Consider the following 27,881-nt stretch of genomic DNA (forward strand, 5'->3'; position numbering starts at 1 on the left):
TCTTCCAGTAGGTTTCCTATATTAATTCTTTCCTCAAGGGGGTCTAGGAGGGAGTCATTTAGGCGCCACCTCCACTCGCGAGGAGTGGGTTGCGGTAGGCACATGTCAATGTGTATGGGGGCATGATCCGAAACAGTGACAGAGTCTATGCTAGCCTTTTTGATACATATTAGGAGCTCCGGCGAGGTACACAGATAGTCAAGTCTCTGGAAAGAGGAGTGCACTTGGGAGAAGAAAGAGTAGTCTTTAGATGTGGGGTGTAAGAGTCGCCAAACGTCCAGGACTCCTAGCTCCTGCATAGCTTTGTGCAATCTTTTTAGCTTTGTCTGCGAGATCTGTGAACGCCTTGTTGTCGAGTCAAGTAATGGATTTAGGGTCACATTCCAGTCGCCCCCCAGTATAATATGACCAACCGCGAATTGTTTAAGGGTCTCCAGCTGTTGGATTAGCCAGGGGATTTGATCCGAATTTGGCGCATACAAATTTGCTAGTGTTAGTTTTGTATTATTAATTGAGCCTTTGAGGAAAAGTGCTCTCCCCTCCCCATCCCTAAGTGTTGATTCCAATTTAAAGGGAATAGATTTGTGGAACATTATGGCCACCCCTTTAGAAGCGGAATGTGGGTGGGTGTTGTGGAATTGTTGTTGGAGACCCAATCCCGGGAGAAGGAAATGTTTTTCCTTTTTGTAATGTGTTTCCTGTAGCATTAAAATTTTCGTCTTGCATTTTTTGAGTAGTTGTGCTACATTGTGTCTCTTACCCGGAGAGTTGAGGCCTCGGACGTTGAACGACGTGATGCGCATAGGGGTCACTTCCATACCGATTCTTCGATCCAAGCACTAAACCTGTGGGTGCAAACAAGGAGAAGGCGAATGAGGAGAGGTCGCGAACCCGCAGAAGCCCCGACCCTTCTCCAGTGAGTCGGGCCTCAGTCAACGTGGGGGCCGGGACGGAAGGGTAAGCGGGGTTAGAGAGAAGGGGTCTAAGTGAAAAGTAGGAATTAGGTTAGACGGGGGGAGAGGATGTCTGTGCGTCAAGTCTATTGAGGTACCGTTAAAGAGGTCACGAGGCACCTAGGACCGTCAATGGACCCTAGGGCAGCGCTTGTCGAATCAAGACTCTCTCACGGCTCCCCAATATAATGAAGCGGGGGGAAGAATACTCATTAACAAAAATTGGTTAATAACAATTTGAATGAGCCAGGTCCCAGAGGGACGAGCCCCATCACAAAGACTATTCAAATTAGTATTATCATTGCGTCAGATAAGGTTGCCAACTCGGTGGGCAAGCTAAATAAACCTTTGAGTCCTTCATGCAGGGTTACAGTTCTTGGTACTCAAGTGAATGTTAACCCTTTAATTTTCAAGTGTTCTCTTGCTGGGATCCAGCTCTGTTTTTCTTTCTCTTTTCTCTTGGGGATCTGGCGTTCTCCAGGATCAGCTCCCCTTCTGTTGATGCTAGTGTGGGGAGCGTGGGAAAATCCGGTAGTGGAAGCCATGAAGGGATCTCGATGGGCTCCATTTCTAAGACAAGCCAACACTTTTGCAGATCCTCTGGCGTGCGAATGTTGACTCGGCGGCCCTTGAAATTTATCCCCAACCCGAAAGGAAAGAGCCAGGAATATCTAATGTCCCTGGCCCTTAGAGCCTCAAGCAGGGGTCTCATTAGGCGACGTTTCGCTAGAGTCGTCGGAGCCAGGTCTTGAAATATTTGGATTGGTGTTCCATCGTACTGGATCTCTTTGTTATTTCTTGAGGCCATCAGTAACGCGTGCGCGTCAGGGAACGCCAGGAGCTTACAGATCACATCTCGTGGCGGGTCCTGCCCAGTGGGTGGGGGTCTTAGGGACCTGTGAATGCGCTCTATGGAAATTTGTGAGGCTCTTTCCTGGCCAAGTAGAAGGACGAACAATTCTTGCGCTATTTTGGTTAGAGTCTCTGCGGCCCACATTTCCGGGAGTCCTTTAATTCTAATATTGTTTCGCCTATTGCGGTTTTCTAGGTCTTCTTGTAGGGTCAGGGCTTGGTTTAATTGTTGGTGCTGCACTCGGACAACTTGCTCCAACTCTGTAGAATGTGAGAGTAAGCCGGCTGTGGTCGTTTCTAGGGCCTCCACTCTTCTGCTAGTGGATTTAATCTCCTCTTTGATCTCTGAGAGATCTGATACAATCGGCTGTATTAGTGATCTCATAAAGCTTCTGGATACCTGCTCAGCCTCCTCACCCTCTGAGGACACCTCCTCCCCTCTTTCAGCGCCGGATGGTGCAGAAGCTGCCAGGTTTAAGGATTTTTTGCTTGACAGATGCGGGGATCTGGATACCCTTTCTTTGAAGAATTTTTGCATATCAGGTTGGCTTTTTACTGTACGGGGTGTGCTTAGAGAATCGTTGCTTCTATCCCTATTGTTTTTCCCCATTATGCGTTTGAGTTGGTTTCCGGCTTAAGTCATACGATGGGGCTCGTCTCCTGGCGTGTCTTTTTATTTAGCCATTGGACGGCTGTGACCTCGTGGCCTCACTTAGTATGAAGTTTAGGTAATTGTTGTCACCTTTCAGGGGGCCACTTATCTGCTCTCTCTGGTTATATAGTATAGATGGGGAATGGTCAGTCTCTTTTATGGGTCCTAGGTGGCTTTTCAAGGGCAACAAGCTCCCCCTGTATGTTAGGTGTAGGTCGTGGGGGCTCTCAATCAGGTCCCTCTGGCAGACTTCAGGGTGTGCCTGTATACAGTTCTTGGAGATCCCCCTAGGGGGGGGGGGCTTGGAGCACTGGGTGTTATGGTTGAGCACAGTTCTATTATACAGAGCCTGCAAGTGGGATCAGACACTAAAAATCCTGTTCTCTATATGAGGCTTTACAGGGCTACGGGCTGGCCTGCAGCTGTGTCTTCAGCCTCCCTCTGCACCCTCTGCTTCTCCCTCTGGGGAAGGGGGGGGGGGCACCGCTACTGCGCCGCTCCGGTCCGGCTTGTTCTCCCTACCCCCTTCTCAAACCTTGTCCGGGAGGCCCTCTCCGGGCTGCCAGACCGCCACTGTCTTTCCGCTTCTCCGGGGATCCCAGCCGGCAGCACTCCTTCAAATCGGCGCGAAAATGGCGCGAAAATGCAGGGGGGGGGGAGGGGGGCGCCTCCGCTACGGCGCTCGGGTTCAGCCTGCTCCCTCCGGTCCTACCCCAACCGGGTGATCTGCGCTGAGCTGTCAGGCCACCGCTGTCTTCCCGCACCGACTGGCCTTGCCCGACTTTAAACTATATTATCTGGCAGGCCAAGTCAGATACATTCGCCACTGGCTGTCTGATTCCGACCTTCCAAACTCAGAACATCACCTGATGCACTTCTTGTCTGAGACCTCCCTCTGGATTGTACTGGAAAAAACGGACCTACATACTAGACTGCTGCTCCCGATACACAAACTGGCTGCTAGAGTCTGGCAGATGTGTAAACAGATCACTAGGTATGAAGGCACTCCCCTGGAAACCCCCCTATGGGGTAATCGAGCATTGCCTCATTTGTTAAGTCTCCCGGATACGCAATTCTGGGTAGACCTTAGAATCACTTCCTTGGAACACTTGTGCATTAACGGTGTTTTGGCCTCCTTTGAGCAGCTGCTGTAGCAGCTTTACCAGATCCCTAGAACCAGCTTCTACAGATACCTCCAGCTAAGACATGCACTCAACGCCCAATTCCCACAGCCACATCCATCCCTTTCCAACTACCCCTTGGTAGGAGTTCTGTGCGCGCAGGGACCTTGGGGGTTAATCTCACAGATATATACGCACCTCATTCAAGCTAAAATTTCTCACGCAGAACTGGGTGTCTTGGATTAATGGTGAGAAATAATCACCTCACTTTCTGAAGAGGAGTGGAGTATTGCAATGTCCTCCTACACCTCAGTCTAGCCAGCAGCTAACAACAAGATGATTCAACTGCACGTTATTCATCAATGTTACTTGACACCAAGCAGACTGTTTAGGATGAATAGAACCCCTAACGCACGTCATCGCTGTCAGGCACCCAACGCTAACTTTTAACCACCTGATGTGGAACTGTCCAAGGGTATACTCTTTCTCGACGGAGGTTACAGACTTCCTGGACAACTAATGGGGGTACCGCTTCCACCAAACACCGCTGTATGTCTGCTAGGTATATTGGATGAAAAGTGGCAATTCCATACCTGTATTTTTCTAGGCGAAGTGCTGTTTTTGGCGCGTAAGGCTGTAGCATTGCGCTGGATGAATAGGGGACCCCCCGACGCTTCCCCAATGGCGTAACCTAGTCAATTCTATTCTCCCATATGAAAAAAATCTATATATATAAAATTGAATGTCTGCGTGTCCTTTATGCGCTACTACACCATTCATCCGATCGCCATGAAACTTTGGGAAGTTTTTGAGTGCACTCCTGGGAAGATTATGGGCATAGTACAACTATCCTATGATAAATGGCGTGCGTGAGAGTGTCGCCAACAGTTATGCCCCCCCCCCACGTAGATCGTTCGATTTCCATCATTGCCACTAATTCTCTCACTTCCCGATAGCGCAGAAACATGAAATTTGGCACGAGCATTGATTGTCATAAATAGGAAAAGCTAATGGGTCCCAACTCGATCATTTAATTCTAGCGCAAAAGAACTAGCGTCCAAATTTTACGTACAGAATCTAATTTTCTCGCTTCCCAATGTCATAGAAACTTGAAATTTGGCACGAGCATTGATTGTGCCATAAATAGGAAAAGTTAATGGGTCCGAACTCAATTATTCAATTCTAAGCGCAAAAGAATTAGCGTCCAAATTTTACATACGGAAGCTAATTTTCTCGCTTCCCAATGTCATAGAAACTTGAAATTTGGCACGAGCATTGATTATGACATAAATAGGAGACGTTAATGGGTCCCAACTCGATTATTCAATTCTAAGCGCAAAAGAATTGGTGTCGAAATTTTATGTACGGAATCTAATTCTCTCACTTCCTGATGTCATATATATATATATATATATATATATATATGAATGAATGACTGTCTGTATGTCTGTTCTTTATGCATTACTACACCATTCATATAATCGCCATGAAACTTTGGGAAGTTGTTGAGTACACTCCTCCGAAGATTACTGGCATAGTACATCTATCCTACGATAGGTGGCGCGCGTGCGAGCATCGTCGACAGTTATGCCCCCCAGACAAAGATCGTTTGATTTCCATCTCAAGCACGAAAGCAAAAGGCATTACGAGCAACGGAATGCGTGTTCAACTACAAAATGATGCATCCGCCGAACGTTTCGCAAGACAATTGCTGGATATTGAGAATCCTGAGGTAAAATGAAAGCTGTGCTGTGATTGGTTGCTATATATTATACTGCCGAGGTAACTTGAAAGCTGCGCTGTGATTGGTTGTTATCTAGATATATAAAAATGAATGTATGTCTGTCTTCACAGCAACGCGCGACGGGTAAGCTAGTCTATATATAAAATTGAATGTATGCGTGTGTCTGTCTGTCCGTTTGTCCTTTATGCGCTACTACACCATTCATCCGATCGCCATGAAACTTTAAGAAGTTGTTGAGTACACTCCTGGGAAGATTACTGGCTTAGTACATCTATCCTTTGATAAATGGCGCGTGTGCAAGCGTCGTCGACAGTTACGCCCCCCCCCCCACTTAGATCGTTCGATATCCATCGTTGGCACTAATTCTCTCACTTCCCGATGTCATAGAAACTTGAAATTTGGCACGAGCATTGATTATGTCATAAATAGGAAAAGCTAATGGGTCCCAACTCGATTATTTAATTCTAAGCGCCAAAGAATTAGCGTCCAAATTTTACGTACGGAATCTAATTCTCTCACTTCTTGGTGTAATAGAAACTTGACATTTGGCACGAGCATTGATTATGTCATAAATAGGAAAAGCTAATGGGTCCCAACTCGATTATTAAAGTCTAAGCGCAAAGAATTAGCGTCCAAATTTTACGTACGGAATGTAATTCTCTCACTTTACGGTGTCATAGAAACGTGAAATTTGGAACAGGCATTGATTGTCATAAATAGGAAAAGCTAATGGGTCCCAACTCCATTTTTCAATTCTAAGCGCAGAAGAATTAGTGTCCAAATTTTATGTGCAGAATCTAATTCACTTCCCGATGTAATTTGGCACGAGCATTGATTATATCATAAATAGGAAAAGTTAATAAGTCCCAACCCGATTATTCAATTCTAAGCGCCAAAGACTTAGCGTCCAAATTTTACGTACGGAATCTAATTCTCTCACTTCCCGATGTCATAAAAACTTGAAATTTGGCACGAGCATTGATTATGTCATAAATAGGAAAAGCTAATGGGTCCCAACTCAATTATTCAATTATAAGCCCAAAAGAATTAGTGTCCATATTTTACGTACGGAATCTAATTCTCTCACTTCCTGATGTCATCTAAATATATAAAAATGAATGTATGTCTGTCTGTCCTTTATGCATTACTACACCATTCATCCAATCGCTATGAAACTTTGGGAAGTTGTTGAGTACACTCCTGGGAAGATTACTGGCATAGTACAACTATCCTACGATAGGTGGCGCGCATGCGAGCGAGCATCGTCGACAGTTATGCCCCCCTAGACAAAGATCGTTTGATTTCTATCTCAAGCACGAAAGCAAAAGGCATTACGAGCAAGCGCTTTCAACTACAAAATGATGCATCCGCCGAACGTTTTGCAAGACAATTGCTGGATATTGAGAATGCTGAGGTAAAATGAAAGCTGTGCTGTGATTGGTTGCTATTTATTATACTGCTGAGGCAACATGAAAGCTGTGCTGTGATTGGTTGCTACTTCTTATACTACTGAGGTTACATGAAAGCTGTGCTGTGATTGGTTGCTATATATTATACCGCTGAGGTAAAATGAATGCTGCGCTATGATTGGTTGCTTTTTTTTTTATATTGCTGAGGCAGAATAAAAGTTGCGCTGACATTGGTTGTTATATATTATACTGCTGAGGTAACATGAAAGCTGCGCTGTGATTGGGTGTTATATATTATAAAGCTGAGGTAACATGAAAACTGCACTGTGATTGGTTGTTATCTAGATATATAAAAACGAATGTATGTATGTCTGTCTTTGCAGCGACGCGCGACGGGTAAGCTAGTAGTATATAAAAATAGAAAGTGCCCAGATAAATTTTATAAAATCTGGGGAATTTAGTGCGGCTCCTCAACCACAACCCACACACAAAACGCATTTCAGCAATTGGTGGACCAAATGAGATCTTCAACCCATCCACATGCCACTTAGCCCTTCATGGGAAGGGTGATCATATCCTGAATTTTACAAAGTAGTTTTTTAAACTTATGTTACACTATATATACTGTGTAAAGTAATTGCAACAGTTTTGTATGTTTGGACTGTGTTACACTCAGCTTTGTAACTGAGTAATTTGATATGCTTTTATATTCTCAATAAACCGAGTTAAAAAAAAATTGCCTTGCAACCACTCTGTCCTTTTCAGGACCCGTGACTACTGCAGCCAATCAGTGGTCACAGCAGTAACCTTCTTTAGTCTGTGATTGGTTGCAGTAGTTGCATGTCCTTGCCAGCAGCAACCAGGAAGGACAGAGGGGTTGTGGAGTAATTTTAAGTAGTGGGAAAACCCCTTTAACCCGTTTAGGACCAGGCACAGTAAATATACGACTCCTGGGCTTAAAGCCCAGACAATAGTAAAATTACAGCAGGGATTTAAGCTGTTGGCCATAGCTGTTAACCCGGAGGAGAAGGCAAGAGGGGTTTTTAACCCCCCTTTCTGCCTTTTCCTTCCCAGAGTACACAGTACTCAATGAGTACTGCATGCTGAAAAGTGAGAGTGTAACTTCCACTATGGGAGTCGGGGGGTCACGTGACCGCCGGGGTTCCCTGCTACAGCGGAGCTGCAGGGTCATACTACACCCTGACCAGCTCTGCCAGTGACTGTCATCTCGGCCTCCTTCACACGGGCGACACGGCCTCGCCGGGAAACAATTGCAGCAATATTGCATCGCTGCACCTTCTCGCAACAGTACCGAAAATCGCGCTTTTGTGCCATGCGATGCAACAGAGAGGAAGGCTCAATAGAGAAACACGGGCTACAAAATCTCACGAGTCGCGGGCCTATCGCCGGACCCGCAAGGTTTTTGTGTCGGGTTGTTGCATGCTGCAAAACATCGCATGTGTGAAGGAACTCCTAGGAAAGCATGGGCTTCACATACATTTGATTTGTAGCATTGTGGCCTGTGTGGAGGCCTTCAGGGGATGTTTTCCCCTGTAAGTGGGGCTCCTATAGATTCCCCAGCTACAGTGGGAAAGTGTCAAATAAAAAAACACATGAATGTTCCCCAGGAGGTCTTACATGATGTCTTGGGGGACATGGATAGTAAAAAGACATAATTACGTACATAAGTAAAACAAAATTACAGAATAAAACAACAACAATATATACATAAGAAACAAAATAACCCAACATAGATGCCAACCAAAACCGCCCTGTGATCCAAAACCATACATATTATATATCAAAACATCCGAAACAAACAGAGGAACCCATTCCGGTACTTTATTTTAGTGTAAATATAATAAAAATATAGAAAATATATTTTTAAAAATGTAACATTTGTAGTTTTTTTGTTTTTTTTAAAGCTTTTTACCCCCAATAAAACTAAAAAAGTCAGTGAAAAAGATATATTAAAAAAATAGAAAAATAATTTTGGTAGCTAAAGGAAAAAAAATAGGGCAATAAAACCAGCACATGGGTAAAATCCCTAAAAAAGTGTCTGGTCCTTAAGGGTTAACAGGCCTTGAAGCATGACTTGAATTGCAACAGCTAAACCAAAATTGCCAAGGAACGTTCAGCTATTTTGGGGTTCTTGCCCCTCATTGGTGCAGAATCTGTTTCTGGTTGGCTGGATGAGAGGCCATCGAAGTGCGTCGGCGGGGGAGGGGGAGTAGTGTTTTTCCTTATGGAAAGCACCATGATGCTGTATGGGGAGGGTTTCCTAGGCCATGCAATGATCTCTGGATAAAATATAATGCAAAAAAGTAATGGAATAAATCCTGCAGGGCGCCACCTATTGGAAGGTAGCTCCCATATGAGTCAATATCAAACCTTTTAACAGATATAAGACAAAGCAGAATACTCCTGTACAGTCAGCTGCTTGAGGGTATGTTCAGATGGCGCAATTTTCCATGTGAGATCTGTCTGATAAACCTTGTCGAAATCTGCTGCTTTTGGCGCAGATCGATGAACGGATTTAGCCGTGTGAATGGGTAAAATCTGTTAGTGGACTTCTGACATGGAAAATTGTGTTTCTGCGAAGAACTAACGTCTTTACTTGACGCAGAAACGCTTGTTGGCACAGGGGAAACTTCTGCGTGTGGATCCTTGCCAAAAACGCAGCAGAATTCCTTTGTGTTGTTGATTGGTTATAGCAGGTAACTACTCCCAGTTTCACTTTTGATAAATCAACCAAAAATAAGCGAATTTTTACCCCACTAAGAATTTTATGAACTAATGTTTTATGTTTTTGTATATATTTTATTCAGTAAAAGCCCGTGTATGTGCCCTGTAAAGAGATGAGGTAAAAAGGCATGAATTAACTTTATTCGTAGGAGGCTGCATTGGGGCACATTCACAGGTATCGGGATTTGCCACTGCAGAAGTGCACTAAAATGCTCGTGTCTAAATGTGGATTTTGTTGCTGAATTGCTGGCAGCATTAAGCCATTTTCAATTCCACATCCAAATCCGCTCATTAGACATGCGGGTTTTGGTGCAGAATATTTCCACTCTGGCAAATTTCACAGCAAATTCTGATCCATGTGAAAAAGCCCTTTTATAGGGGTGGTTTCTCTACGATGGGAGTGTAGCTTTGTGATACAACCATATATTAACCCCTTCCAATCCAATTTGTATCCTGGTTTTCTTAGGGGGGCTTACTCTGTGATACAATGACGCTATCTGCTGGCTAAAGCCAGTACTGCATGAGGAGCTACGTGGGATAGGCTCAGACAGCAGAGAGGCGGGCAATATACAGTAAGAGAACCCCAATGGACGTCTTCCAACATCGGAGCTGCACAGCCTTAAATCATAATGTCTTAAGACGTCAGACAGTGGATTGGAAAGGGTTAAGAGTACCTATCGGGTTCGGCCGCATGAGGACACGACGCTCCGCTTTAAAGGGCCTGTAATTGTAGACACTGCAAGGCTGTGAGAAAGAAGAGGAATGTTTGATATAGGTGCTTGAAAAGTTCCCATTCTCCTTTGAAAACATAGGGAGTACATCACGGACTTCTGCCACAGCTGTGACAGCTGTGGCAGAGGATTCCTTCGTCCCAGCAGAGATGAAGGAAACCACTGTCACACCTGTGGCAGAAATCCACGATATACTCCCTATGCTTTCAATGGGGCCAGCGCTGCTGCTGGCCCCATTGAAAGCATTTAGTGATATCACAGGGTTTTCTTTGTGCTGTGAGACGTGTGTTCTCATTCGCTCTTGCAGCGCAAGAAAAAAAAACGCTAGTGGGTAGGCACCCTTATATAGTGCATACATATTATGGAGTACTTTACATCCCTTGATATTAAGGGATCCACTGGGGTTCACAATTTTTAAATTCCCCTATTAGCATGTTTTTGGATGTGCAAAAATGAATGAGCGTCTTGTGCCTCCTATTATACTGGGCACCTCTTACTCTGCCGACACTCATCAAGGACCGATGCGTAAAGCGCTGATCATGGATAAATGTCCCCATAGTTTGCAGCTGCCCAAGGAGTTGTTTCCCGCTGTTCAGCAAGGTAATTACTTCCATTAATAGAAACTTTCCTTTCATGGTGCATTCTGTGTTTCGGATTTTCCCGCATGGATCTGCTTCTAGCTCCATGGCTGGGTTACGTGTTTCTGCTGCGTATTGGCTCTTCTGTATGCAGTGGATCCGCATGTGAATTCAGCTATTTTCAGGCTGAAAATCCACTAAGAAATTCCTGATGTAGATTCAGTGTCAAGAAGAATGGGCGCGTTACTATTCGCTTATTTTAACATATGGGGGGAAGAGCAACGGTGTTTTGACTACGGCGTAAATTGCCATTCAAATGAATGGGACGATTAGCTGGCAAAGATTTGCCATGAAATGTGTGTCAGATCAGTGACTTTATTCTGTTGTGTGATCAACACACTAAACGTTATAATTACCCAATGCTGTTATAAGGGGAGATGCACTTTAAAACTACATTATATTCATCTACCTTCAGAGCGGCATTCAGAATTCTAATGGCTACCACTAAGGTTTACAGACGTGTCTGCCTCAGAGAGTTACATATGAGGACATTCGGTAATAGAAAGAGCAGCAAATTGAGGCAAGAAGTGTGCGGTCTGGTTAAATTGGGTAAATCTTGAACTGTATAGTACTGCCCTACAGCACATATGGGTGGGCCAGTACAGGGCAATTGTAAGCACTACTGTACATCTGACACGATTTACAGACAGACCTTAGACATGGTGTGATGCTCTGCAACCTCGCAGGGTCAATTTGAATGCATGATTGGGTGGGAGTGGAACATATTGATCCTTTGGGGCGATGCAAAGACACACTATGCTGCATGTAGAGGAATCTACTGAAACTACTGAGTAAGGTGGTGATATGTGCACGATGTCTGACGTCGTCCTGCCCGGTAATTCCATTGTCCCTTCTTTTTACTAGATTACATTGTAGTGAAGATTAAAGAGGAGGAAGAAGAGCAGCCCTATGGGATGGATTACCAACCTCCTATAGGTAGAGGAAGCCGCCCTCACACTAGTACAGGTAGGTGCCGCTCATCAGAACCGTAAAGAAGAATGGAAAACTATTTCCCTAACCATTACATGTGATTAACAAGATAATTGTCAGCTCTATTTCCCTGGATGGTAAAATGAAGTATTTAAGGTAAAGTTATCAGGTCCCCGTATAAATTGAGCCGCGGTTGCACATGACATTTCAATGGGAGCACCACAGATGGCCGCATAGAAGCGCCCAGCAATCTCTACTATCCCATAGAAACTAATGGAGCAGTTACATTACTTACAAAGAGAGACCATGAGGCAGTGCCATCTGCTATGTCACTTAGAGGGGCGACATGGGAGCAGTACTCACAGCTTATGGGGGGGGGGGGAATGAACCAGCGCTCAGGGGTGTAACCGGTCACAGTAAGGGTTAGGGGGGCAAAAATAAAGATTAGATTATCACTTATTTCATCGTTCAATCTAACCCCCGGATCCAAGTCTGCTCATCATGTACCCATCCGAATCCAGAAGTGGACCATAAGACCCATAAATCCTGGACTTGACTCGGACACCATCAGAAAAGCAACGTGTTTTGGGGAACTTTACCAGCAAAGCGAATGGCTTGATAAAGGAAGCTATTTGCTGGTGAAGTTCTCTGAATCGCGTTGCTTTTCTGATAATATCCAAGTCAAGTCCAGGTTTCTTCTCCCTCAAGAAAGTGCGGGTCTTATATTCCACCTCCGGACTTGAATGGATACATGATGAGCAGAATTGGATTTTAGGGGTTAGATTGAACTGTCACCTCCCAATTAATAAGTGATAATCTTAGCTTTCTCTTTGCCCCCTAACCATTACTGTGACCAGTTACACCCCTGAGTGCTGGTTTATATTTTCTGGCCCTACATTCTATGATTCCTGAAACAAGAGCATTTAGATCTCTGGGACAAGACCAGTGTGCGCTCTTCTGTTTGCATGTGCATTTAGGATAGGGGGACCGAGTGAGAAAATTATCAGTGATCGATTACCTTAAGGCCTTCTGGGATTGGTGGTATGAGGGAGTGCCATCACATTAGACGAGTCCTATCCTTGTTATATCTACTACGTTGACATGTTTCCTGGTAAAGTGGTGTCCTTAGAGTCAATAACGGAAGCCATACCATCTGTGCATCAGGGTGATAAAGAGAGGCAGTACCATATGTGCAAACGTGATATAGAGGACAAGGGTGGCAGTAATATACATATTTACAAGAAGATACCAAGAGGCAGTACTATCTATACCCATATCATTTACAAGGAGAGGCAGGGAAAAAGCACATACAGAATGGGAGGAATTGAGCTAAGCAGCTGCACATGTGAAAAAGACTTGGGTATACTAATAGATCATAGACTGAACATGAGTCAACAATGGGATGCAGCAGCCAAAAAGGCAAACACAATTCTGGGATGTATTAAGAGAAGCATAGAGTCTAGATCACATGAGGTCATTATCCCCCTCTACTCTTCCTTAGTCAGACCTCATCTGGGCACCCCACTTTAAAAAAGACATAGACAAACTGGAGCAACTTCAGAGAAGAGTTACCAGGATGGTGAGCGGTCTGCAAATCATGTCCTATGAGGAACGGTTGAAGGACCTGGGAATGTATAACTTGCAAAAAAAAAAAGGCTAAAAAATAGCTGTCTACAAATATCTGAAGGGTTGTCGCTGTGCAGAGGCATCAGCCCTATTCTCATCTGCCCAAGGAAAGACTAGAAGCAATGGGATGAAACTGAAAGGGAGGAGACATAGATTAGATATTAGACAGTGAGGGTGATCAGTGAGTAGAACAGGTTACCACAGAAGGTGGGGGGTTCTCCTTCAATGGAAGTGTTCAAACAAAGGCTGGACAAATATCTCTCTGGGATGATTTAGTGAATCCTGCACTGAGCATGGGTTTGGACCTGATGACCCTGGAGGTCCCTTCCAACTCTACCATTCTAGGGAGGCAGTACTATCTGTACCTACATTATCTAGGGAGAGACAGGAAGGCAGTACTATACATATGCACATGGAGATACCAAGAGACACTGCTATCTATACCCATATCATTTACAAGGAAAGACAGGGAGGCAGTACTATCTGTACCTACATTATCGTAGGGAGAGACAGGGAGGCAGTACTATACATATGTACTTGGCAATACCAAGAGGCAGTACTATCTATACCCATATCATTTACAAGGAGAGACAGGGAGGCAGTACTATACATATGTACGTGGAGATACCAAGAGGCAGTACTATCTATACCCATATCATTTACAAGGAGAGACATGGAAGCAGTACTATCTGTACCTTCATTATCGTAGGGAGAGACAGGGAGGCAGTACTATCTGTATCTACATCATTGACAGGGAGGTAGCATTATCTGTACCTACATAATTATCTATTTGTGCCTACATTATTTAGACAATAGTATGTCCTGCCCACCTAAAAAAACACAGAAATCATGTTGCACCAAAGTTGTACTGCAAACCGTACCTAATGTCGCCTTGCAGTGTTGAGCTGTTTTGCTGAAAGTGAGTACATGCTCTCTGATTGAAGACGTATTTGAAATATGATTTGATAAGTGGCTTCACAAAGTTTTTCTTTACTCTGCGATCCAGGAAGAGAGAAAGACGGCCGGGTCCACAGGATGTCTTCCAAAATGGTCATTGACATAGATCTGCTGATCCAGATGGTGCATGACCGTCCTGAGCTCTATGACCCCAAAGTGCCTTCCTACGCTGACCGATACAAGAAGAAGAAGGCGTGGGATGAGATCTGCGCTGTCGTCGTTCCAGACTGGAATCTGTGCACTGAAAAGGAGAAAAATATCAAAGGTGATCATTTATCCTGGTTGTGTCTGATCACAGAAAGGCTTTATAAGAAACTGGGATGGAAGATTCTGTGCACCTTTCATTTTGGCCTCTTTCCTCGGGTTCTCTGGATCACCAAAAACAACATCCAGATGCAATCTTGGATGAAACCATAGGCTTCCATTGCTCCAAGACAGACGAATAAGGCTGCCGGTTCCCATCTGCGTCTGAGGCTCTGCAGCAGATTAGCATTAAGAGCCCAGATGAAATAGTGCTGCTCTGTTTCATCCACTAAAATGCTGGCAGGCAGAACGAAAGCTGGCCCCCACTATAGTCACAGGGGTCTGTCCGGTGCCATTTGTTTCCATCACTGGACAGATCTGGCATTCCATTTTCCTGGTCCCGTCATGCTGGTGAGAATGCAGCTTGAGCAGATTTCCGTTCTTTTCCGGCATTTGTGCAGGAGAGAATTGAATAGTTGACTTAGCTTTTATCTTCAGCCGAAGCGCCAGAGACAAACAGAACTTTGCCGGCATGAAGACTTATTGGTCTCCTTTTGGGTAATGGAAGCCTGTGGTTTCATCTAGGTTTCCATCTGGATGTCACTTTTGGTGATCCAGAGGCCAAAACTAGATGTGAACGGGCCTAACTTCCTGTGAGGCTACCTGGAGGTAACTCTGGAGAGGATTTGGGTCATTAGCATAAAGGTATGCACCGAATACGGTCTAATCACAATGGTGCTTCCATTTCTTATGTTTAGAAATTGTATTATTTTATATATATTTATATCTGCATATAAACCTGTATCTTATCCACAGCCAAAGAAATCCAGACGCGGTGGAGATCTCTGAAGGACTGCTTCAGGCGGGAGCTCACCCTGCAAAAGAAGCTGGAGAGAAGTGGCATTCCAACAAATCGGAGGAGGAAATATGTTCACTACGATGGCCTGCTGTTCTTGGAGCCCACCATGAAGCTGAGAAAGTAAGTGACAGCAACTAAGTACATGATGGTCCCCGAGACTTTACTGATGATATTGCTTGTTTTAACCCTTTGCAATCCAATTTTGGATTCAGAGTTTCCTAGGAGGTTTTCTCTTTCTGCCATTATACAATGGCGCCATCTGCTGGCTAGTGCCATTACTGCTGTATGTGACATGCTGGAGAGGCCCCCGACAACGGAGCAGCCAGTAATCTACAGTAAGAATACCCTGCCGGACGTCTTCCGACATCAGAGCTCTACAGCCTTCAATCAGAATGTCTTTAGACGTCAGACAGTGGATTGGAAAGGGTTAAAGGGGGATTCCCACCTGAGACCTTCACCAATGAAAGTATGATAGATGTGGGTCCCATCTCTGGTACCTGCAGCTATCCCTGGTTCTGGCCACCATTGTCTCTGGCCTGGCTGAATGCAGAGGTCGGGGGTGGTGAGGACTTACATAAAAGTGAAAGAGCGGACTTTGCTGTGATGTTTCCATAATTTGCATAGAGTTCAATGGGAGTTACGTAAATATTGTAGCACAATGGGCTACACTGTTGCCATAATTTAGGCGTGCGGAAACACTGTAGCTTGTCATGCTCCGCTGTTTGCATAAATCCTATTGCCTTCTATGGGAGTTACAGTGCAGAACGGCCCGCTCAGCTATTTGCGTTCGTCTTGTGGTGTGTATTTTTCATTTTAGCTGACGTTCAGCGTGCGGGATGAATAATGCGTTATTTTGATAGATTGGACTTTTACAGATGCAGAAATACCAAATATGTTTTGGGGTTTTTTCTTTTCACTTTTTTTACTATGAATTCAGGGAAAGGTATTTTTTAACTTTTATTATCCTTCCGTTTAATAATTAAAAAAAATATTTTTCACAGATTTTTATTAGAATTGAGCGAGCACGTGCGGATAAGGCAGTTACTCGAGCGAGCATCGCTCTTCTCGAGTAACTGCATTCTCATCCGAGCAGGCTCGGGGGGGCGGGGGGGAGGAGCGTGTGGATCTCTCTCCTGATTGGATGAGAATGCAGTTACTCGAAAAAAGCGATGCTCACTCATCTCTAATTTTTATTCAATTTTTTTTAACTTGCGATCATTTGATCAATCATAGAATATCATGTAATACCTTACTATTGCATTATATCACGTTCTGACAGGCAATCTATCAAGCCTTGCCACAGGCATGACTTGATAGGCAATCAGCAATGGCCCCCAGCTGCCACGGTAGCCGAACGGCACCTCACGATCTCATCTAAAGGGTCCTTTCGCAACCTCTGAACTGTGTGCAGGGCATTTTAATGCTGCCATCAGCATTTAATGGGCCAACAACTGCAATCAGCGTGAGCACTGATAGGGGCTGTTGCCGGCGCACGTCAGCTGTCATAAACAGCCGGCCCTCGCCCTGTATGTAGCAGGATCGGCCCACAATCCTGCTCCATACAAACCCTGACGCTGGAGCGTGTACATGTACACGCAAAAGTGTCAAGGGGTTAATTTTCATTGAGACTGCTGGAGATAGCAGGACACTTCTACCCAGATATTTTCTTGAACCCTATTAAACAAATGGAGTAATGGTGCCGTGTATGTGCAACCACCACTCCATTCAATCTGACATCACTGTGGGTGGCTGCAGTGACCCCGCAGTGGTGAGAAGAGGGGGATATAGGACGCTATTCTCAAGATCGATGGAGGTCTGAGCGGTGAGACCCCCACTGCTCAGGCTTTATCTCCTATCCTGTTCTATGACTTTTTTATCTTACCTGTAATTGCTCTAAAACAGCCAGGACGTTTCTGTGATCCTGGTTGATTCCCATGGTGATCGCGTGATCATGCAAATCATTAGTGCATATTAATATAGGCTGTTGTGGCTTAAAGACTGCAAATAGCAGCCAAGTGATTAATATAATGCAGGAGGGGGTTAAAAACTATAAAATAGATGGAGATGGGCTTTAACCCTTTGAGTGGCTGGTTTCTTACCACCCTGTCGTGCCCACCAGGGCAGGTTTTTTAAATGGACCAATCACTTAATTTCAACAAATTTTGCAGTCGCGCTCCAAGAGACATAACTTTTTGATTTTTCCATTGACACGGCCATATGAGTGCTTGTTTTTGCAGGACAAGTTGTATTTCTGATGGCATCATTTTTGGGTATATATAATGTATTGCATAACTTTTCTAAAAAAATTTGTAGGGAGATTGGGGAAAAAAAAGAAATTCTGCCATTTGTTTTTCGATTTCATTTTTACGGCGTTCAGCGTGCAGAATAAATAGTGTAATCACATTATACTCTGAGTCGCACGATTCCGACGATACCAAGTTTATATAGTTTTTTATGTTTTGCTATTTTTGTACATTTAAAACATTTTTTTTTCTTAAAGGTTTGCTTTTGTGTCGCCACATCCCAAGAGCCGTATTAATTTCATTTTTCTATTGCTAGAGCTCTAGAAGGCCTTGTTTTTTGTGGAATGAACTCCAGCCTTCATTTATCTAATTTTTAGGAACATGTAAAAAAAATTTTTCAACAATAGTTTTATTGATTTTTCAGTACAGATAGTCCCCGACTTGCGAACATTCGACTTACGAATTTCGCTAGATACGAACTATCTGTACAGCACAGTATGATGTAATGCTATGGCATTACATCATACTGTGCAGGGACCGGACAGGCTTCTATCAAGCCTGATAGAAGCCTGTCCGGTCAGATCGCGGTTGCTGGGCAGCCGGGGGCCTTCTGAAAGTCCCTAGGGCTGTCTATGCAGAGCGCCTAGCAAGCCGTGCGCTTGATAGGCACTCTGCATAGGCAGCCCTGGGGCCTTTCAGGAGGTCCCCGGCTGCCTAGCAACCACACAGCGTCCCGCGATCTCATCATGGGACGCTGTACGGGCCCCATGAACGTCGGGTGCAGGCTGTTTCTTACAGCGGGCACCCGGCGGCAGCAGTTCCGACGAGCCGCGCCGCTCGTCAGAACTGTTAACACTTTAAATACCGCTGTCAGAGCGGTATTTAAAGTGTTAACAGTTCCGACAAGCGCCACGGCTCGTCGGAACTGCTGCCGCCGGGTGCCCGCTGTAAGAACAGCCGGCACCCGACGTTGTATGGAGCGGGGTCCACCCGCGATCCCCTCCATACAACCATTTGTTCGACTTGTGAACAAAACGGACTTGCGAACGGGCTCCCGGAACGGAACCTGTTCGCAAGTCGGGGACTAACTGTATTACATTTAAAGACAACAGTATTATTAGTTGATTGTTCATCATGTTACAATATGTTGGCTACCAGCCTTTTATCAATGAGGTTTTTTAACAAAAAAATAAAAAATGACAATCAGATGTTAACATGCGGTGCATTTTCATTGTTGTTCTCGGGAAAGGCATTCCTCAAGAGTAAACAATGGCCTGGCCAGGGCCAATTCATCATGTAGGTAGGAAAGGATTGGTGTAGGGAAGATTAGGGAGGGGGGAGGGGTTCTCTCTCTCTCTCAGGGTCCACATCTCAAGGGGCGGAGACCTTAGTAGGCTGGCTTTAGGTTAACAGGTTCGACCCCGCTGTGGGAAAGGTGTAGTTTATCCAGGGAGTCCAGATGCTAATGAATTTATCCCTTTTATCCTCCGTTATCGAAGTAAGTTTTTCATTTATGAGATACCAGTTTATTCGGCGTTTAACTTCGGAAAAATTCAGAGTAGCTTTACGCCAGGAGTGAGCGATAGTTTGTTTTGTAGCTAGGAAAATAAATGAAATTAATTTTCTGGAATTTGGGGAAATATTCTTAATTTTTTTATTCAGTAGAGCCTCCCATGGATTTTTGCGTAGGTTGTGGAACGTTACTGAGTAGATTAAAGAATATGTCCTAATCCATAGTCGCTTGACCCTTATATCACCAGGGGACGAGCAACTTCGGAAGCAGTTCTTTGAATAGCCAGGGACCGCATGCACAATTCGGGTGGGGACTAGATACCATCGTAGAAGGACTTTGTATGAGGTTTCCAGCATTAGTATATTGCGGGCCCCACTGTTGGTAGAACTCCATATCTGAGACCACTCCTCCTCGTTCAGGACCTCCCCCAGATCCTGCTCCCATTTAGTTACATAAGGTAATTGTATGCGAAATTTGGTGTGAACAAGGTTCGAGTAAATTTGGGAAATGAGGCCTTTTGCTTGTGGGTATTTTAGGCAGTATGTTTCAAAGCTGGTGAGGGAGTATGGAGGTTTTGTGTTCTTCAGTTGGGAAGTTGACCAATTTTTTAATTGTAGGTAGCGGAATATTTCTGTGGATGGCAAGTCCTTATTCTTTTGTAGAATAGGAAACGTCACCACACCCTCTTTTGAAAGTAAATGGGGTAGTTTAAGGATACCTCTATTTGTCCAGTTTTGGAAAGCTAGGGGGGGATCTTGGCCCGGTGGAAATAGAGGGTTACGTAGGATTGGCAGGAACGGTAAGTGAGGAGAAATCAGGTTCCCTGAATTTTTAATGGAGTCCCAAACTTTAAGGGAATGTTTTATGATGGGGTTAGATATGCTGGGTCTATAAGTCGGGGGGATCCATAGTAAAGAATCTAATGTGAGGGGATGGATTTCCATGGCCTCTATGGAGAGCCAAAGGGGGGCATTTATAGTGGAATGTAGGGAGGCTAACTGGGCCACCTGGGCTGCCTGGTAATATTTTGTTATATGGGGAGTTCTCAGACCTCCTTGCTTTCTATGCCTATATAGAGTAGAACGTGATACCCTGGGGATTGAGTTATTCCAGATGAAGCGTAGGGACATCTGTTGAAATGTTTTTAAGAGGTGCCCCGGAACCTGTACTGGAAGAGCTCGAAAGAAATAAAGAAGTTTTGGAAGGAATGACATCTTCAGGGAGTTCACCCTTCCTATCCATGATATGTAGTATCTGTTCCAACTTTCTAGTAATTGACGTAGTTTGCGGAGGAGTGGTATATAGTTTTGTGTGTACAGTAGGTCGTAGGAGTTAGTCAGGTGCACTCCCAGGTAGTCCAGCGACCCCCCCATCCATTGGAATGAGAAGTTAGATTTTAGTTGAGAGAGTGTGCTTGAGGGCATGGTGAGGTTAAAGGCTTTTGATTTTGCTTCATTGATTTTTAAGCCGGAGATCGACCCGAACCTGGACAGTTCCGCCAAAAGATTAGGAATTGTAATGTGAGGGGATGATATTATGGCAAGGATGTCGTCTGCAAACATACTAATTTTATGGTGTACTCCGGCCAGTTCAATTCCTCTTATGTCGGGGTTGTTGCGGATTTGCCTCGTGCCCCGCTGGATAGTGAAATTAGCAGAGCAAAAGCCTTTGTAGCGGACAAAGGCTTTAGGATAATTATAAAGAATTCATAGCAAAGATAAGAATTCTGTAGGGAACTTCCAGTGTTCTAAGACTGAGAACAGGTATGACCAGCTCAGGGTGTCGAAAGCTTTGTAGACATCCAGGGAAAGTAACATTGCTGGGATGCCCCTAGTTTGGCAGATATGTGTCAAATGTGTTATTCTACGGATACTATCTGGGGCCTGGCGGCCAGGGACAAAGCCTACCTGGTCTCTTTCTATAATGGATGGTAGGATTGTATTCAGTCTTGTGGCTAGGATCTTTGTGAGGAGTTTTATGTCGATATTAATTAAGGATATAGGCCGGTAATTTTGTTTGTCTAATGGGTCTCTATCTGGTTTGGGGATCATGGATATTGCTGCCCATAGTGAGGTTTGTCCTACTTGTTGGCCTTCTCGCATTGCATTGAAATAATTTGCTAAGTGGGTGTGAAGAAACGGAGAGAATTTTTTTGTAGTATGTGGCCGTGAAGCCGTCCGGCCTCGGGCGTTTGTTTACTTTTAATGTTTTTATCGCATCTTTTATCTCTTCTGGGGTGATTTTTGCAGCTAGATGTTCTAAAAATGTCTCTGGGAGAGTGGGGAATGTAGTTTCTTTTAGATATGTATGTACTTGTTCTGTTGGTGTGTTTTGTGGTTGGGAGTATAACTTAGATAAGAATTGTCTAAATTCAGTTATTATGGTTAATGGATTTGCCGTAATTACGCCATGCTTTGTGCAAAGTCGTACAAAAGGGCTAATTATAGGGTTTGCGCGTAGTCTTCAAGCTAGTGGAGTTGATGGTTTGTTGTTTAAAATATAGTATCGTTGTCGGGAACAGCATATTTTTCGTTCAACTATGTCCGTGATACATAGGTCTAGTTCTGTCCTAGCTTGCATAAGCTCTCTAATATTATCTCGTGATGGGTGTTTTTTAGCGATTTCTTCTAATTGTAGTACTTTTTTCTCTAGATCCGATTGTCTTTGTAAATATTCTCGCTTTGTTCATGATGATATTTGGATCAATATGCCCCGAAGTACAACCTTGTGGGCTTCCCATAGGGAGATAGGGGATGTAACGGAAGGGCTGTTGAGGCTAAAGTATTCTTCAAGTTGAGGCGTTATTGAGGTCACTATGTCGGGACGTGCTAGTAATGAGTCGTTAATAGTCCAAGAGGTGTTAGTGGGCTTTGACATTAAGGAATCACAGGTAATGGATACTCGGCTATGGTCTGACCAGGGAACCGAAAGAATCTTGGAGTGCGATATTTGTGGTAGAAATGAAGCTGGTACTAATATGTGATCAATTCTTCTGTATAAAGGGTGTGGGGCAGAGTAATGTGTGAAATCTTTAACAGTGGGATTAACTTCCCGCCAGGAATCCACAAGGTGGTATTGTAAAAGAAGCTTTTTGAAGTTGTAAGAAATGGAGTGTTGTGGGTTTATATGGGATGTCGGGAGAGTTACCGCGTTTCTGTCCAGGTTCGGGTCTAATATACAATTGGAATCTCCGCACAAAACAACTGTACCAATTTTGTTGGCTTCTACTGTTTCTAGTAGTTTTGTTAAAAAAGTTGACCTGACCGGAGTTTGGGGCATAGTATGCTACTATGGTGATTGGGACATCTTGGATAACTCCTGTCAGGATTAAGGAGCGGCCTTCGGGGTCCGATATAGTGGAGGTGTGGGTGAAAGGGACAGAGTGACCAAAACAGATCGTCACTCCTTTTGTTTTAGATGGTCCAGTAGACGAAAAGAAGATAGGGTAATGAGGAGAAAGATACCGTGGGGAGGAGTGGTCCGAGAAGTGGGTCTCCTGTAGGCACACTATATCAGCATGAATGCTTTTATATTAGTGGAAAGCTTTGGATCGTTTGCTGGGGAGTTGAATCCCTGCACATTGTGCGAGATTATTTTTAAATCCATGGGAGGGTATTTGTGGGGCTATTGTAATTGGAGAGCATTCTGATGTCTATATCCCGAGAGAGAGAGAAGGGGGGATGTGGGAGGTGGAGGGCAAGGGGGGGGGGGGAAAGAGGCCAACATTGTGAAATAACATTGTACATTTGACAATGAACTTGTCTGCGAAAAGCTGCTTTTGTGAACGTAGCAGCAACTACAGTCAGAAACGGCACACCTTGTAGGTGCCAGAGAGGAACTGTAAATAACAATACAATTAAGAGAATTATGGTAAGGAGACTTCCTGTGGGAGGGGGAAGGGTATAGGAAGGGGGGGGGGGAGGAGGGAGACTTTGGTAGAGGGCCGACAAGGGGGAGGGGGGGGAGGAGGAGAGAGTAAAAGAAAGAGATAAATAATAATTTTTAAAAAATAACCCATATGTCTATATATATATACTTATATACATCCACAGACATATACATACCTACATAGGAGAAAAAGGGTAGGAGGAATAAGAAAAAGAGAGAAAAAAAAGGGGGGGTTATAAAGGTTCATGGTAATTACTACATTTCTTTACTTGTGTTGAATGGGTGGTCCCAAGGAGACTGATGTCAAAATCCCCTCGACCCCCAGGTAGTGGATCTGCTATCAACTCTGGAGGGCATAAGTCCTTTTATATTGTTCGGAAAACATGAGGGGCGGCTGTAAAAGTGATGTTAAGTCTCGTGGGGTTGTGGTTTGGACTATGCGGGCTTTCAACTTGTCCCAAGTATTAATGTCTGGATTTAGTTGAAGGAGAAAAAATATCTATCAGGCCCAATATAGCAACAAGTGGGGATATCGGAAAAACCCCTGTCCGTGGACGATGTCCTGGTCCTGCCGGTAGATCTTGTTGCGATGGAAAGGTTAGGCCTGTCCTCTTTCTCTCTTCCTCTCATCAGCTGCATAACGGTTTGTCAGAGAGTCCAAAAAGACGTCAAACGTTTTAAGGGTAAATGTTTCAAGAAGGAATTCTTGGGGCTAAAAGTAGTGCTTCCTGCTCAAAGGCAGGTCTGTGTTAACGTTCATGGCTCTTTATCATTCTCGTCGGATCTCCTGGGTGATCTAGTAGGTTGCGAGTTATTTGGGGAGTCTTGGACTGGTTGTTGGAATTGCAAGTCTTCGAAGCAGCGTCTCGCTCTTTCTGTGGATAAGATAGTGTGGGATCTATCTTGAAAAGTGAAGATTAAGTGAAATGGGAACCCCCACCTATTTTGAATTTTTTTCTGTTGAACAATCTCCAAGTTGGGTTTGAGGGCTCCTCTTTTTGCCAGTGTCGAGGGAGCCAGGTCTGGGAAAATTTGGTAGTCGTGACCCTGGAAGTTTAGTTTTTGTGCCAATCAAGCTGCTCGGAGAATGTGTTCCTTTGTACGGTGGAAATGCATTTTTAGAACTATATCTCTTGGGGGGCCTCCTGGTTTGCGGTCTCGTAATGCCCTATGGACCCGGTCCATTTCTAGTCTCTCTATAGGTATGTTGGGGCACAGTTCTTAAAAGAGAGCCGTTGTGGTAGATTGGAGATCTTGGATGGATTCCTGGAGACCCCGGATCCGCAAATTATCTCTATGGGCTCTGTTTTCGACATCTTCTAGTTTGTCGTGAAGTGTTAATATTTCCTCATGGAGCTGCTCCACCTCTTTTTCGTGAGACTCAAGGACCATCGTTGCATTATCCATCCGGTCCTCCAATGCTGCTGTACGGTATCCGAGATCTCGGATCTCTTTAGTGAGTTTAGACGTGATGTCATCAGATGTTCTCTTTAGCATAAGTTGTATTTGAGGTAAAAGAGTATCGGAAATTGAGGCTGTGATCGCCTCTGATTTAGTTGGGCCGGTAGGTGTTGTGATCTGGGCGGTTGGGGTGCTCTCCATTGATGAACTGGAGGACTCATCAGAAGCGGCCGATGGCGTTGTTAATCTTGATGATCGCTTGGACGTTATCTGGGGTTGTTCGCCCTTCCCTTGTTTTGTCTGTAGGGGGCGCATGGTTTTAGAGGATTGTTGAGTGTATCCGTAGATTGATGAAAAGGAGGAGGAGAGAGAATCGGGGGTCTCCTTAGATTGAGTTCCTCTCTTCAGCACCTAGTGTCAGTGTGGCTACATTGGGGCCATATGGTCACCCCAGCGGCCAAATGTCGTCTGAAGTAGTTTTAGAGGTTTTTGAACTGAGGTGACTGAAGTATGTTGCTGGTTCGAATTTTTGACTTGTAGACGATCCAGAAATAAATTGGTTGGTTGTTTACGGACATATTTCACTAGAGGCAATGTATTAATTTAATTGTTAGAACCAGCTAGATGGGGTCTGCAGATGTGAATTGCAGCAAGGGAGGTTATATTGGAATATATTAGAACAGATGTGGTATAATAGCGTTTTAGCCACCAGGTGGCAGCAGAGTGGTGTGAAATCAGGGAATTAAGTAATAGTTCGTGGGATACAGCTCCCTGATGGAAATCCTAAAATGGTGGTCCTGGGATTTTCAATTCCTGATGCAAGTTATAAAGTTGTCTATGTTTGGAGAAGAGAGAAGGGCAATAATAAATCTTGATACAGATGCTATCAGCCCTTGCTTCTTTTTTGTTTTATTCTTTACTTATTCTCTCTTCTGTATTTTGGGAGACTGTGGAGGGGATCCCGCTGGATAGTGTCCTGCTTTAAGATGGCGGGTGCCTCGTGTTAAGGGAGCCCGCTCACCCCGTACTGTATAATGTCCTAAGCGGCTGAAGTGATCTCTAGTGAGTGGGGGAGGTAGAGTAATACTCACTGCGGACCTCGGTGTTCTTGAAGTTGCCTCCAGATGTGGTTCTCAGCACAGAGGAGTCCTCTCTGTAGCGTCGGCTGTCAGTGGTGCCGCGGGTGGGAGCCCCGACACAGCAGGATCTTCAGGTACTATGAAGAACGCTCTGTCACCTCAGCGCTGGAGAGTAGAAGCAGCGCTCAGAGCGTAGAGGTATGCGGGGGAGCTTGAGGGATGCCGGCTATTGCAGGAGGACCAGTGTGACAGGTGGGATGCAGGATGGGATGCCTCTGGTTCCCGGCGCTCCGGAGCTGTCAGCGGTGCTGCGGGCGGGAGCCCCGACACAGCGGGATCTGCAGAAGCTGTGGAGAAGGCTCTGTCCCCTCAGCGCTGGAGAGCAGAAGCAGCACTCAGCCTGGAGAGGTATGCGGGGGAGCTTGAGGGATGCTGGCTATTACAGGAGGACCAGAGTGACAGGTGGGATGCGGGATGGGATGCCTCTGGTCCCCGACGCTCCGGAGCGGGCCGCTGGTAGAGATTGTCAGGCACTCTGGAATGCGGCTATACGGACACCCACCAGGTCAGTAAAGGTTATGGTGACCTTTGATGGTGGGTTTTGCCGCTGTGTAAAGTACCTTAATTCTGTTTTTCTTTCTAATAGCGGGAGAGATGGGGATCTGTGTCCACTCTTCTTGGCTGCTAAGCCACGCCCCCTAGGAACATGTAAAATTTTAATCGCTTTTTATTCCATTTTTTCTAGTGGCAAGATTATCAAAATCTGTAATTCTGGCATGTTTTTTATTTTTATTTTTCCCTGCATTCTCTGAGCAGTATAAATAATAAAAGTAATTAACTAATTAAAGTAATTCTCCAGGCCAGTACGATTATGCCAATACCAAATTGTAATAGTTTTTTTTTTTCGCAACTTTTTCACAGTTTAAAAAAAAAAAAAAGAAATATAAGTTTAGATCCACCCCCCTTTTGCCATATCTATAATAAAAAAAATCTAAATCATAAAAGAAAAAAAAAACATATTTGGTATCGCCGCGTCTGTAAAAGTCCGATCTATTAAAGTAGTGCATTATTTACCCTGCACGGTGAACGTAGTCCAAAAAAAAAAAAATAAAGAACGCCAGAAATGCACTTTTTCAGTCACCCTTTCTCCCAGAAAAAATGCAATAAAAGGTGATCAAAAAGTCATATGTATTCCGAATTAGTAGGACATCTCGCAAAAAATGAGCCCCTACTCAAGTACGTCGCCGGAAAATTAAAAAAGTTATTGCGCGCAGAAGATGCAGCAGAAAATAATTTTAAAAAATTAAATGTCTTTGAAAAGAAAATACAAGTACTACAGCAAAAAAAAAACTATACAATTTTGGTATCCTAGTGACCCATAGAATAAAGCTATCATGTCGCTTTTGTTGCAGTTTGTGCGCTGTAGAAACAAAACCCACTGAAAGATGGCGGAATGTAATTTATTTATTTTTTTTCATTTTACTCCACTTAGAATTTTGTAAAAGTTTTTCAGTACATTATATGGTACTTTAAAGGGGTTCTGACATTAAAAAAAATGTTATGCTTTAACAGCGGTTGTTCCCTGGTCTGCCTAATGGACACAGGGAACCCACGATTTTTGGCTGTTAAAGCATAAAAACATGATACTTACCTAATACTTACTTTGTGTTCTGTTGTTGTTGTCATCAGGGAGGTCATCTCCCAGCAGGCTCTCTTCTTCCTGCACCAAGGTCCTGCAAAAATGCTGCCATGCTAGCACTGTAACATGGCAGCATTACAATGGGATAGTGTAATGCAACAAAGTAATGTAAGGCTTACAGTGAGGTCCCCCGCTCATAGATGCCGCCCGAACTCTCAGCTCCCTGTTGGCCGCTGCCCCGCGCTTCTGCTCTATTGCTCTCCCACTGCCAGCTCCACGCTTGTGCTCCTCTGCCGACACTGTCAGATTTCTGGCGGCTGGTCCTTCAGTGAGAGCTTGAGTGCGCTTCTCCTCCGCCATCGGGAAATTCCGCAGAGGTGGAGGGGGGAAGGCCGCCGCCGTGTTCTTCTGCACTCTGCAGCCGGCCCATAAAAGTGTCTGTCACCCCGGCCCCTCTGTCAATAATACCGGGATTGCGCGCATGCGCAGTGGAGAGGTGCCCTCTGACAGGAGTCAGGACGGGCCGAGTCTCCACTGCGCATGCGCAGAATCTCCGAGTTCAGCCAGGACGAACGGGGCGCCCACAGCAAGCACTGCTTGTGACGTGTTTGCTGTGGGCGGCCCGTCCGTTCACCTCGGAAGTGGCTGACGGACGGAG

General features: G+C 44.7%; 1 protein-coding gene across 1 annotated transcript in view; it reads left to right on the forward strand.

Moving 5' to 3' along the window:
- Window positions 1-27,881, forward strand: part of LOC136580651 (uncharacterized) — a 60,243-nt gene that overhangs the window by 30,091 nt on the left and 2,271 nt on the right. The window contains exons 6-8 of the mRNA XM_066581389.1: window positions 11,710-11,811; window positions 14,408-14,623; window positions 15,418-15,580. Of these exons, the coding sequence (XP_066437486.1) occupies window positions 11,710-11,811; window positions 14,408-14,623; window positions 15,418-15,580 (481 nt within the window). The remainder of the gene's footprint in view (window positions 1-11,709; window positions 11,812-14,407; window positions 14,624-15,417; window positions 15,581-27,881) is intronic.

The sequence above is a fragment of the Eleutherodactylus coqui genome, chromosome 10, assembly GCF_035609145.1.
Source record: "Eleutherodactylus coqui strain aEleCoq1 chromosome 10, aEleCoq1.hap1, whole genome shotgun sequence".
Lineage (NCBI taxonomy): Eukaryota > Metazoa > Chordata > Amphibia > Anura > Eleutherodactylidae > Eleutherodactylus > Eleutherodactylus coqui.